Below are 14497 nucleotides of genomic sequence, written 5' to 3'. Positions count from 1 at the left end.
GAAAGTGAACTTGGTGCAGTAGCAGATCGGCCCACCTGGCAGGAGACCTGCGTTTTAGACTCTGCTCTGGCACTAACTGTAAGGTAAGGTCAAATCACTTAACCTCTCTACTTCTTGTTTTCCTAACCTGGAAACAGTTCTATTTATGGGCAGTTTAAAATTAATAGAGTGATCAGAATCATGTTAATATCTGCAGCCCATATTGGTAAGGTAATAATGCACCGGACAAATGCATGATGGTTTTCATTACTATGAAACCATTTTGCTTCTCTTCCTTTGAAATATATAATAGGCTGTGATATTGTAATAGAATAAGAAATACATATCTGATCTTCCTCCTGGTTCCTGGCATAGAGCTTCTAAAACCCTTGGAATTTCCTGAGTGATGGGGTGAAAGGAACATCTTTTGTTATTCATAATAAGCCCCTTTCAATCATACCAGAGTTTACATAATGAGGTGACTCTTGGTGAGCCCCTGGATAGCTTCAGAATGAGGGCTGGTTGTCAGAAGAACAAGCCATGTGATCAAAGGGTTCCAACTTTCAGTCCCATCCCCCTGACCTCTGGGAGGGGAGAGGTGCCAGAGATGGAATTCAATCACCAATGGCCAATGACTTAATCAATCACACCTATGCAAAGGAAGCTCCACACATGAGGTTTGGAGGTTCGGACAGCTTCTGGGTTGGTGAAGATATCAAGGTGCTGGGAGGGTGACATGCCCAGAGATGGCATAGAAGCGGCACCCACCCTCCCCCAAAAACTACCCTGTGCTTCTCTTCTATTTGGCTGTTCCCAAATTGTATCCTTTATAATAAACCAGTAATAGTAAATAAACCATTTTCCTGAGTTCTGTGAGTTATTCTAGGAAATTATCAACACTGGGGGTGGGGGTGGGGGTGGGGGATTTTGGGACTTGCCAATTTACAGCCTGTAGGTCAGAAGTACAGGTGGCCCAGACTTGCGATTGGTGTCTGAAGTGATTTGGCGGCGGGGTTGGGGGGGGTGGGGCGCAGTCTTGTGGAACTGAGCGCTTTATCTGTGGGATCTGTGCTAACTCCAGGTAATCAGTGTCAGAATTGAACTAAATTGTAGGACACCAAGTTTGTGTCCACACAGAAATGAAGAATTGTTTGCTCAGGAAAACCCACACATTTGGTGTCAGAAGCATTGTGAGTAGAAACAGCTCATAGTATAGACTAAGATAATTGTGGACTCCTTCATGAATTAATATTAATTAATATTAATATAAATGCATAAAAATACTATAAGCTGGTAAAAACAGGTAATTGTTTGGTTATTAAAATGCAATGAGATGACAAACCATCAGCGCCAAATATATTCCCAAACAAATGATTTGTTGAAACCATTAAATAATAAGAACTGTACACAACTAAGTATTTTCCAGTATACTTACATTATAGCATAAAGCCAGGATCTCTAGAACTATTGTAGGAATGCCTATACTTAGGCAAACCACCCTGTTACTCTTTATCATGTCTTCCCCTGCATGCCTCAATTTATTGAGATGGTCAAACTCTTTCAAAAACATTTTCTTTAACATCCCAGGATACATGGTCTAAGACTGCCATCTTCACAAAAACACCACATATTCAAGAATGCTTCCTAATTATGGCAGCATGGAGAATGAGAACAAGCCCAAGCATGAGAGCATCATAGATCTAGCCTGGAATCAGCCACTCATCATGTATGGTCCTGGACAAGCTATTTAACTTGTCCACCTCCAGATCTCTTCAGTAAAATAGGAATAATGATAAATGCAAAGGTTGGTTGTTGTGGGAATTAGAGACAAGGCATAGATAGTGCCTGGCATAGGTATCTGTTCAATAAATGCCAGCTACGTATAATATTTATACAACTTGGTATTTGCTTGTAGAAGTATATAATTACTTCATGAGTATTAAGTTCTCTTTTGAACTATACGGCAAATTCAATCTTGCATAGTACATCTTTTGACTGTTTAACAATCCACTAGACCAGTTGGTATACAGTAGTGTAAAACCCACTTTCACACCCTAGAATCATAGGTGTATTAAGAGCTCCTAATGTCCCTAAAGCGGAAGAAATGAGGTTGTTTTAATTGCAAAGATAATAGTGGCCATCAAACTACTGTTGAGACTGAGGAGAGGGCAAAGTGAAGGGTTCCTGAGTGGCTGAACCCTGAAGGGTGTGTGGGTATCCACAGAATGGGAGAATGGAAGCCCTAGAATGAGGTCCGGGGATGGACTAGGGTGAGAAGAGTTGGAGATTTTGGAAAAATGGTGGGTTATGGAAGATTAGAGACAAATGCAAACAGAATTAGATGTCAGAGGCTTTTGAGTGAAGTTATGGACACTAGGAAGCAGGAGTAGAGGCAGCTCAGAGATTTGAGTTGGGCTTTCGTTGGCTCACAATGAAAGAGCAACTTTCATTCAGAAGTAAGACCTGCACAGACATAACTTAACTGCAATGCCCAAGAAAGGTAAGTAAATTAGCTCTGGCCCGGTACTAGCATTGAGTGTTTTGAAGAAAATATTTTTTAAGTATAGAATACTTTACAATTCTCAGAAAAATAATTTATATTATTTGAATCTGTTTTACATTAAGGACAGATGATTTTGTACCTCTACAAAGCATTTCTGTCAAAAACCTAGATTGAGAAGTTGCTAGAGATTATGGGATTGAATGAATACACTATATTGGTGTTTTACCTAAATGATCACAACCATCTTTAAACATCTCTAAAATATAGATCAGGGAGGAGAAACTAGGAGCTGTCAGCCAGAGGAATGATTGTTCTCTCATATTAGCAGAAAGAACATGGTCCTAGAGTTAAGAGATGTATAGTTATCAAATTAATTTAATTTTCAATTCAGCAAAGCCCCTGAGAGTTAAGGGACCCTTCTTAAGCCTGAATGTGAAAGTTATCTCAATATGATAGCTGGTTGCCTAAAGCTCAAAAGGAAGAGAATGAACCAGGGCCCAAATGTGATGCAATGAACATAGCTCTTTCTGTCTCCATAAACACGGTTATGTGTCTAAGTCCCTAAAGAGGGGACCTCCCAACAAAAATGGCTTTGGGGACTGGTAGAGCATTGAAGGGGACTGTGCCTACTTTTCCAAGTTCTTACTTGAGTACTAATTAGACTTGGAAGATTCCAGAGTTAGAATAAGTAAAACAGTAACAATCTATAGGAAGCCACCTAAGAGGATACCTCTCTGTGTATATACCTGCATCTTTGAATTTTACTCCTAAGAGTTTTAAGATATTTAAAGGTCACCCAGTTTATATAGATATTTTAATAAAGGGCTCTTTTATTTAAAAAAAAAAGTTTAAATGCTTACTCTAGGATTTGTCTTTCTTTCAACTTTCCATATCTGAGGAGGGAGGCTTATCATTGGTCCTACAGGTCAACCCTGGCACCAGTACCAAATGGTAGTAGGTATTGGAATTGTCCCAGAAGAAGCTAGAAACCTCACCTCTTGGGAATGCCTGTTTATAGCTCAAATCAATTTGAGTGGCAGAGGTACAAATGAACAGGAAAAGGGGCCAAAACTAACTGTAAAAACATTTGTGCCCGTACATTATATGCTGTACATAAAATGCCTACTACATAATTATCTCTTGGTGTAACCACTTTGTTGGTTACTCCGTTTCTGATATTACCTTGAACCTGTTACCCACACACATTTTTCTTCTGTTTCTCACTTGTTAATCTCTTAAATTGATCCTGACAATTTAGTTAAGGAATCTGATCTTCTGCAGGGGGTGGGAAGCGGCAGAAAGCTAGCCAAATGGTCTCAAAACATATTGGAGAACTTTCTGCTTAGAGGAAAGCCCTGTTTAAAATAAATATTTTGTTTTTTCATTTGTTTTGTTTTGTTTGACCGTGTGGATAAACATAACTCTTAGAGTTGAGAACACAAAGTCTGTGAAGTATAAATAGACCACGTTCAAAGTTATATCTGGGGCTTTACGAAGAGACTGGCCCTAAGCTATCTCTGTATTCGGTTGTTTACCTTCTTTCAAACTCCCAAGGCAGGCTGCTTCTTGTGACCTCAAACGCTAGATCCACTTTGCTATTCTGTGGATTAGAAAAGTGGCATAGAAGGATTCATGGACTTGCTCAAGGTCATACAGATCATAACAGGTAGAGCCAGACTTCTCGTTGAGTATTCCTTCTACCACCAACACAACAGATATTTGGATTTTCTTTCTTCTGAAGACTCTAAAGGAGGATCACTCGACAAGGCATGATTCAGTCTCCATACCGTAAGCATCACTCTACTGTCCTTGAAACAGAATGTTCTGCAGCAAAGAACCTAGAAATGGAGGCTTGTAGACCCCATGGGGACAGAACATGGCAGAAAACTTTTCCTTTACACATTTATGTTCAATGCCTTAGACTAAAGAACACTGTTAGTTCAAAGTCACTTACCCAAATCTGAAGCTTGATTCTCTTTTCATTTTTGAATACGGTTTTTACTTTGAAATCGATCCCAACTGTGCTGACGAATGCAGATGTAAAGGAGTCATCCGCATAACGGAACAGAAAAGATGTTTTCCCCACACTGCTATTGCCAATGATGAGCAATTTGAACATGTAGTCAAAATTCTGATCAGAGGAGTCTTTCTGGCCATACCTGGCATCTTGGGCAGAGGCCATCTGTGGTGAAAAACAAAAGAGGTGTGGATCAGTCTCCCATTTAATATGAAGCTAGCAGCATGCTCATTATTGGCCTTGCCAGAAACAGATGTCAGACCACTCAGGAGACAAGTTGAGAGTGCTCCCCAGTCTTCTCTGACGCTGGTATCCATGGCAATAATTCCCTGCTGGAAGACAGAACAGCAAATCTTACAGCTCTTTCCAGCTGTGTTGATGTTTGTCACTGCTCAGGATTCAGAACAATCAAAGACACCAAAGGAGACGTCTATAAGGGTAACATGAAAAGCAAAGATATGAGGAACTGGCCAGGGCATGTGGGATCTACAGGTTTATAATTCCAGTGATGGAGACACCAAAGTGGCTGAACAGCAGGGGATTTCTTACTGAATTATCTGAATTATTAGAGTCTTTCTTATTTTCTATGGAAGCACACACAAAGTACGTCTCTATTTATCTATTAATATCACATTAATTCAACATCTAACATAAATGGTAGTCTCTTTCAAATGAAAAATAATGATGATGGAAAATACATATGGTTCAAACAATGTGCCAGGAACTATTAACTAATCTAACCCTCATAACAACCTATGAGGTGGGTACTGTTATTGTTTCCATATTAAAAGAAGAAAATTTAGGCTCAGAGATATTAAGTAATGTGCTCAATTTCACACAGGCGATAAATAGCAGAGGCAGGATTCAAATCAGGCAGTGTGGTGCCAGGGCTCATGTTCTTAACCTCCACTCTATTTCCCAAAGAAGACTAGGGAAATATGTGTGTGTGCTCTACAAGACGATGTGGGAAATTTCCATTGTGAGATGCATCAATGAAGAACCTAACGGGTTCAAACCTTGGCTCCACCATTTACGGTGTAACCTTGGTTTATTATTTTAAATTGGTGTGCCTCAGTTTCCCCTCTTACACGAAATGAAAAAAATTATTATCTAACTTGGAACACTTGTGAAAATAATAGATGATATATCTGTTAAGCAGATATGGAAAGCAGCTAGCATAGAATAGAGAATGATCTCTATTATTATTATAAATGCTTTAGGTCGATGTTGATTTTTTCCTCATCTTTTTCCTCATCTTAATATCTATCAAAAATGCATTACTTCTAAGTACCATTTGGCTCCATATAGAAAAGAGGCATTTAGAATGGGGAATCCCACTGATTAGTGCATTTACTTATCACCTTTTCTGATGCTCTGATTTCTTTGGCAATTGCTGTGCTGTCCAATATGGTAGCCACTAGTCACATATGCCTACTTATATTTAAATTAATTTAAATTAAAAATTCCATTCCTCAGTCACACTAGCCACAGTTCAAGTGCACAATAGCTTTGTACGGCCAGTGGCTACTGTATTGGACAGCGCAGGTAGAGAGCATTGTCATAATTGCAGAAAGTTCTATTGGACAGTGCTAGGCTAGACAGTCTTTTTTCATTTCCCATAAAATCTGATTAATAATTACATCTTTCTCTTGGGGGGTGGCAGAGAGAGCAGCCCCAGAAGATAGTGGAATGCTGGAAACAGTAACTAATGCTCAGCCTCATCTAAGACAACATCGGTTGTTGAAGTCAGGTGTGTGTGTGTGTGTGTGTGTGTGTGTGTGTGTGTGTGTGTTTACAGACTATTGAGAGAAAAAGAGAGATGGTGAGATAACATATTCCCTCTCTACAAATACTTACTGCCAGTGATAGAACACAGTTATATGTATAAGAATAAGGACAAAAAGAAAATCTGTATATATTATGAAATTCAAGGGCAATAAAAATTCTGATTACATTTCATACTTTCTTGTTAAATATACGCTTAAGCGTTTCTCTCTTTAAGTCCATGTAACCACATCGACACCTTTAGCAGTTATAACTTGTAATGAGTATTTGCCAGTGGGCAAAGCTGGGCCACTAAAACAGGCAGACATCATCATTTTCCTTTCTGGTCCAGGGGTCTACATGCTAAGGTAAACCTCCCCCAACACAAGCACCAACCAAGGACAACAATAGGATTATAATTCCTGACTCTCATTTTGAACAATGATGCCTTGCTGATGACTTCTGGTGCCCCAGAAAGCCAGGTAACTGTTTGTTTAGCACTCCCATTCCTGCAGACACAGCCCTTTCACCAATTAACACACCCCCTTACAGAGGTGCTAAGTTCAACCAGGCTTGCAAATGGCCTTTGTTAAGAAGATCTTTCTACCATCTTTTATATGAATCAGCCTAGATCCTAGGTTCAGGATTAAGAATGTTCCGCTAAGCCACAGTCAGAAAACAGACACCACAAGTTTCCTAGAGCTGCTCATTTACCGAGCCTGACAGCCTACCATATATTGCACCCCATTACTCTAAGGTGTGTTTCAACTGAGTCCTGTGGGTCTCCAGTTGCCTCAAAAGAAAATGTGATAAAGACAGCTGCTATCAATCCCAAGTCCTATTCCAAAGTTAGACTGATTCCAAAACCTGCAGAAATATAGACATCATCAATATATAGATTTTTGAACATAATTGTGGAGAATTAGATGGAGAAAACCATACTGGAACTTCTCCACTATGAGAAATTGAAGATGTTCAATTTCAAGGGCTGATATACCTTGTGTTGGCAGCAAAGAAAGCGGTGGGAGCACTGAGGGTGTCTAGGATGAGGCAGGACGAAGCTGGTGGATATGTATATCCAGGGTCTCCAAAGGATTAATTAGAAGAGTTTGCTAGCCCACTATTCTTGAAGATGATTCATTTTTTACTATTTCCTGATTTATATCCCCAATAAGATTCACAGAGAGCCAAGAAGATGTGCATTGGAAATGTATATGTTTTTTATTAAACTTTAGAATAACGAAACAAATCCTGGCTCTGAGGATGGAGAAAGAGACTGCTCTAATCTTGCTGAGAATGGAAATGAAGCAATTTGACAGTACATAAATGTCAAAGGGACTTACAGACAGTCGCTACGTAAATTTACTGATACCACTAAATACTAAGTCTTGCGAACATTTTCAAAATTTTCATGGGAAAATATAGCTGAAATTTGAAAACATGAGTAGGCATGAAGTAATCTCCCAGAAAGCAAATTGGATTTCATAAAAGATATATAAAATATAACTCCTTAAATTGCATTAATCTTGAGTTAATTTTAAAAAAAAGAATCATAGAGTTGGAAAGAATCTTCAAGGTAGTCCAACTTCCCACTCATCCCAAAAGTCCCTTTTGTGGGCATCTCAGCATCTCAGCCCTTCACACCGAGTGACAGGAAGTTCACCAGGCTGTGAAGCAGCCTATTTCATTGCTGAACAACTGCAATAGTTATACATTTCTTTCTTAGATTTGAGTTAAAATCTACTTCCCTGTAGCTTCTGCCCGTGTGTTCTAGATTGTGCCTCATGAATCAAGAGAGAGTTGATTCCTCTCCCATTTGAAAGACCTTCAGTTATCTGAAGGAACCAATCACGGCTTCATAAGCTGTCTCTCCTCCTGCTTGGATGATGCCAACTGCTTTAACCCCTCTCCCCACACAGGACATGTCTGAAAAATGCCACACATCCTGCTAGGTTAAAATGGACATCTCTCCAGATGTCAAAGTCCCATGCATGGCTCCCACAATTGGTCACAATATTCCAAATATTTATCTGGTCACTGCAGAGTAAAATGAGACCATTATATCCTTTCACACTCAACTTAACAGTAAAGTCTCCTCAAATGCTCAGCACTTTTTTCCCACTAACTGTCATAAACATAGGTGTCCCCAAACCCTATTTATTTTTTTAATGGACATGTCAAATTTTAGATGTACCCTATTACATTTCCTTTTCTTTGTTTTGATTTACACTTTGATTCTGATCTGATAATTTTATGTCCTTTCATCAAAAATATTAGATTTGTGTCATTCCTAAATTTGATCAGTCTTCATTTTATATATTCATTTAAGACCTTGATAAAAATGCTGATCAGTTTGTAGACAAATAACAATGAACTTTTTGCCTGTTGAATATATAAATCTATGGATGAGACTTCTACAATATGTCATTAAGTAATTCGGCAAGTTGGAAGCAAATCCTTAACCTCCGGGAGTTGGTGCCTTGGAAAGTCACTGTGCTGTCCCTCTCGGTGTGCCTTGGTTCAAGAGTCGTGGATGTATAATGGATTTAGTTGAGAGGAATTAAAATAAACCTGTTGAAAAACAAGGACCCATCTACTTTAGCTTCCTCTCAAATACCCATAATTTCTTCTTTAAAATAGGGATAATAACTTCGGGTTTCCTGCCGAGTATGTAAGGCGCTTGGAAGTTGTCATTCTCATCCTCACACAAGAAATGTTCAATTTAATATTTCTCTGAAATAAATATAGATGTCACATTGTCTCTCTGCCCACTCCCAACACAATACTGGCTGATTTGAAAAGCACCCAACCTGGAAAATAGGAACAATCGTGGTAGGTGTTGACATTTAAAACATTGATAAACAATTCCAAAAAAGTCTCTAGTTATGATTATTTTTTATTTCAATTCTAGTTTCTCCAGAAGTTCTATTGACTAGGGACAAAACTGATTACCTCTAACACATGCAACCACAGCCTACTTCAGAATTTTTGACATTTGTTTTTCAAAATAAATGGGAAAAGCAAATTCTTTTTAGGGATTCCCTTGGGCATTTAAGAATCTAAACTATACTAAGCCATTTTGTGACTCTGATGAGAAAAACAAAAACAAGTCACTTTAAATGTACTATGTTCCAGCTACTACTACTGATAGCATCTTGAAGGTCAGTGGGAGGAAGAATGAAGGTAAATTATCCAGAAAAGGAAATGTAATTCTTTGAACTTGGAAGGGTGAAAGCAAGGACGGGACATATGTATTGGAAGTGTAGAAATACGTCAAGTAGTTTCAAATCTCAATCGTTGTTACCTGGGGGAAAAGAAAAGAACAAAATAATACAAAGACTTATTCCTGAGAGCTCCAAACAAAGGACTAAAATTTTAAAAGTAAGAAGGAAAATCTTAAAAGTTAGAATTTCCAAACACCTGTCACCCGGCCCCGGGCGCTTTCTCCTGGTGCAGGCCCTCCTCTGGGCAGGTTGCTCCCTCCCTGTGTGTCTGTCAGAACGGATTGGAATTGTGAAGCTCTTTGCAGTCTCCAGCCAGCAATTTCTCCGTGTGTCTGCTACTGTTTGCTCTGGCAAGAGCCAGTTGAGAAGCAATAAAACACTACTCGTGTTACTGAGGACACATCACCATTGAGCCGAGAGGATGCTGTCCAGGGAAGTGGAGGCAGCCAGGGCACTTACACTTGAACCCTGGCTTCTGAAGTAAAGGGCCTGGAAGAGTGTGGCAGCAGTCAGAAACTGTCTTTGTCCTTTTTCTTTATGTTATCTGGGAATGAATTCTATTTCATGAGACTCAGGGGAGAATGTATACGATGGTCGGCCAAATTATGGTAACGCTTCCAAGATGCAAATCACTATCCATGTTTTAAAGGTATCCCTCAAGCAAAATTTCAACGTACTCCTTTTGGCTTGTCTCTGGATCTCCATTTCATGCATAGCTTCTTTAGTAGATGTAGATAACTCGCAGCTTATGCACAGGAAAAAGGTAAAATACCTGTCAACAGCAGCTCTTGCAGGACCTATACTATGTGCTTTACATATGTTATCACACCTAATCCCTTCACTGCCCCCAGGTGTCACTATCTATTAGTACGCCCATGTTAGAGGAACAGTATGCTCTGGGTGTATTTCAGAAAGGCTACTTTCCCCTTCTCCTGCCAGAAGCATGAGGGGATTTTTCTCCAGCCTTCACTGTGAGAACTTGATGGGGCTCCTGAAGGTAAAATTCACAAAAGTGGGCCTCCCCTAAAACTATCCCCCTGTAGTTTTTATCTCTTAGACTTGTCCACACTAACCCTCCAGAAATTCATTATTACAGTTTAGGTTTCCCTTTCACAGTCCTGGTTCCTGTGGAGATTTCTGTTCCAGTAAGTTGTGATTCTCTGTATCCTCCTGTCTCCCCAATTTGGAGGGCAGCAGATTTCCCCGTGACCTCATTTCTCTGACGAATCTAAGAATAGTTGTTAATTTTCAGTTTGTTCAGCTTTTTTCTTGTGTGACAATGGGAGTGACAACTTCCAAGCTCCTTACGTACTGGACGGGAAACCTGAAGTCATTATCCCTATTTTAGCGATGAAATTAAAGGTATTTGAGACGAAGCTAAAGTGGAGGAGTCCATGTTTTTCAAAAGGTCATCTTGATTTCTCTCGGCCTGTGTACTGAGCCCTCATTACCAGGACCAAATGTGTTCTTCAAGCATTACAAACACGCAGGCTCAGCTAGTTCACTCTTCCTTCACCAAACTAACAAGCCTCAAACTTCACAGAGGAGAATATTGGAAGAGGTAAGGGTGCTTTTTCTCTTTGCTTCTAGAAAAAATTCCTTTGTTGAAGAGAGGCATGACCTAAACTTGATATATTTTAAAATTTGTTATAAAGGTTTTTGAATACCCTTTGAAATCTATAGATGTATATTGCTAGCGTCAAGAAAAAGGAAATGAAGTTCATCAAACCATGTTAAATGGTTCCTATTAGTATCAAAGACCAGTGTTCTCAGCCCTCACTATAGTTCATTCCTGCTGTGGTTACAGAGGGTTCCCAGGGTGGGAGAGAGCCTGTATGGGGGCTGAGCAGCACCAGGGTAAGGACCACAGAGAGAAGAATGGAAGCAAAGTCTCCTGGGAAGGGAACCACAGTGGTTGGGAGAGCTCTCTGGACTCCAGTGATGCAATCCTGACAGCAGCAATGAAGCAGAGCCCTAGTCCAGCAGCTCCTGAACATCCTCATGAATATTGAAGCCAGAGGGTCATTAGCACAGTCCTGGGATGCTGGTGAGTATCTAGCTACTGGTAATCCAGGCCTTCTAAGTCACAGAGTGAGGAGAGGTAGAAAATCACCATTCCACTTCCTTTCCAGCAGTTCTGAAATTATGTGCATGCAGACTCATCTGTGAAAAAGAGCATTCTACATTTTTGGTGTGATGTGAATGTGGGTAAAGGGCACACACTCTACGGTTAGGCTCCCCGAGAAGGAATCCCAGGTCTGCTACTTGTGTAAACTAGGACAAGGTTTTTGTTTTGTTTTGACCTATCTAAGCTGCAATTTCCTCATCTACAAAATAGGAATAATAGTGAACTCATCCAAGTAAAATTGTTGCCATGGGTTAAGTCCTTGATTAAAGCTTCCATCATCATCTTTGTTATTCCTCTTGGTGTAGTGAAATGATATAGAAGCCATTCACTTTCTTTTTCAACTCCCATGGATGCTACTCTCTGAAATGGAAATGGTCAATTTTATAGAATATGCTTCCTCTCATTTCCTAACCTTAGACGGCAAGAGGTTTTGACACCCAACACTTCCACTCTGTAGAGTTTCATGATTACTGAAATAAACACCTTACAGTTACTCTCTCATTTCAAATATTATGACATGGAACAAAGAGTATTCATCAAAATACCCCTCAGGATAGAAGCTGAGACCCTTAGAGACCTGTGTGTAGATAGAAGTCTTCTGTGGTCTGGAGAGGCTACGGGGAGGGGAATGTGGCCAACGGCCATATACCCCATGATGTGACCTGCCCTCTGACACTGCCTATCACCCAGTAACTTCTGGAGAGTTATCAAACTCATGAAACTCATGGGTGTGAGTGGACTTTTGTAGAAATTGGGAGAGAGCTAAGTTTCATGCCTGGACTAAATTTTGTTGTTAGTGCTGTCAAGTCAATTCCGACTCCTAGTGACCCTGTGTATAGCACAGCAGAACCCTGCCCAGTCTTTTTGCACCATCCTCTCACCTTCTGATGCTATATCAGACAGTACTCCACTGCTATTCACAGAGTTTTCATGGCCAATTTTTTCAGAAGCAGGTTGTCAGGTCCTTCTTCCTAGTCTGTCTTAGTCTGGAAGCTCTGCTGACACCTGTCCACCATGGGTGACCCTGCTGGTATCTGAAATCCTGGTGGCATAGCTTTCAGCATCACAGCAGCACACAGGCACCACAGTATAACAACCGACAGACGGGTGATGCGGTTCCCTGATCAGGAAACAAACCGTGGTGGTAAGAGTGCTGAATCTTAACCACTAGACCACCATGGCTGGCTGTCTGGGCTAATAAGGGGACAGAATCTAAGTAATACATGGTAAGAAAAGCATGAGAAAGAGAACTCCAAAAATTCACAGTAATTATGGGGAAACTGCCCTCTTATATGGTATTGGTAATAGGCAAAGTTTAACCTGATTTCTGATACTGAATTTGGTAAATCATCAAAGTCCACAGTATCATTATAGACAACAATATTGTATTATAAACTTCAAAGTTGCTAAGAGACTAGATCTTAATTATTCCCACCAGATAAAAGAAATTATAATTATGTGACGTGATAGAGGTGTTAGTTAACACTATGGTGGTAATCATATTGCAATATATAAATGTATCAAATCAACATGTGGTACACTTTAAACTAACACAATATTATATGTCAATTATATCTCAATGAAAATAAATTTTTCAGAAAGTCCACAATATCATCATTTAGGGTAAGAAATCATTGAGACTTCCATATAAATTTGTATATAAATAGTATCTTGCATACATGGTGGTTATCTCCATATTTTCCCAAAACCTCTCTAAATTAATGGCAAAGGGTTTTTACAAAAGTAAAATTCCATAAAGGCAAAGAGAAGTAGAAAAGAGAGGTAAACAAAGTTTGGGTTGGAAGTGAATGACTGGAGAAAGGGGAATCCTAGGCCCGCTAGGGAAATCCACAGGAACCCTCACCCTACAGAGCCTGGAACAGCCTTGGGATTGGAGATGCCAGGTGTCTTGATTATGAATTGTGGCTAGAGTGACCAACCCTCCTGGTTTGCCCGGGACTGAGGGGATTTTGTGGGAAACAGCAGAACTCCCAGTGCTAAATCTAGGATGGCAGGACTTTCTGTGCTAAAACCAGCAAGCTGGGATGGTTGGTCGCTCCGGGTGCGGCTAGGGCGTGCAAACAGGAGGATTGGTTGAAAGTCCAAGCCGCACAACCCTGCCTGACCCCACACAGCCAAGCAACTGTCTTCCCCATAGACAACTTTTTTAAAACAAAATTAACTTTGAAATATAAAAAAAAATCAAACATTCTTGACATTCACACTTCCTATATGCAGACGTCAATTTATAAAAATGAAAAGGCCTCTCTCTTAGCAACAAAATGTGAAGCATCCTTTCCAACTTTTCTCATGGATATGGATAAAATATACATAAGCTTTCTCATCATTTCTTGGTAGCAAGAAACACCAGACACTGTGTTCTCAAATGCATGCTCTCTCTTGTTGGATACATTTTTTTCAGCAATATAAAACTAAATGCTCACAGGGTACCCCAGATCCAAGATTTCCAAACCTGGGGAACTCCACCTGAATTCTGCAGAATTAGAATATTCAAAGTGGGGTTAGGTATCTGTAATTTTTAAAGCTCTCCATGTGATTCTTTTTGATCAATCAGGTTTGCAGTTCACTGGATTAACCAACGTCCACATGGAAGTCAGTGCAGGTGCACATTGTCCACGCCTCAGGGACATATGTGAGAGGAGACTGAGCAATCTGACATTTAGGCCAAGAGCCATGGATGTGGAAATGGGGTCCTGGCACTCTCTACCAGCCGCTGTCCTCACCAGACACCCTTCTGCCAGTAGTGACAGCAGATCTCATCACCATCATGTTGACTCTGCAGAGAGGGTCTACACCCTAGAATGCCCAGGCTGCCCAGACAAGCTGAATTCTAAGAAATGTGTTAATTAGCTCTGCCCTGG

General features: G+C 40.1%; 1 protein-coding gene across 2 annotated transcripts in view; it reads right to left on the bottom strand.

Annotated features, from left to right (window-relative positions):
• Window positions 1–14497, bottom strand: part of RAB3C (RAB3C, member RAS oncogene family) — a 271453-nt gene that overhangs the window by 241955 nt on the left and 15001 nt on the right. For both annotated transcript variants that reach the window (XM_014781653.2, XM_004422843.2), the window contains exon 2: window positions 4437–4664. In XM_014781653.2, the coding sequence (XP_014637139.1) occupies window positions 4437–4664 (228 nt within the window). The remainder of the gene's footprint in view (window positions 1–4436; window positions 4665–14497) is intronic.

The sequence above is a fragment of the Ceratotherium simum genome, chromosome 18 (genome assembly GCF_057802395.1).
Source record: "Ceratotherium simum simum isolate JZ-2026a chromosome 18, ASM5780239v1, whole genome shotgun sequence".
NCBI lineage: Eukaryota > Metazoa > Chordata > Mammalia > Perissodactyla > Rhinocerotidae > Ceratotherium > Ceratotherium simum.
This window is presented reverse-complemented; position numbering and strand designations above follow the sequence as displayed.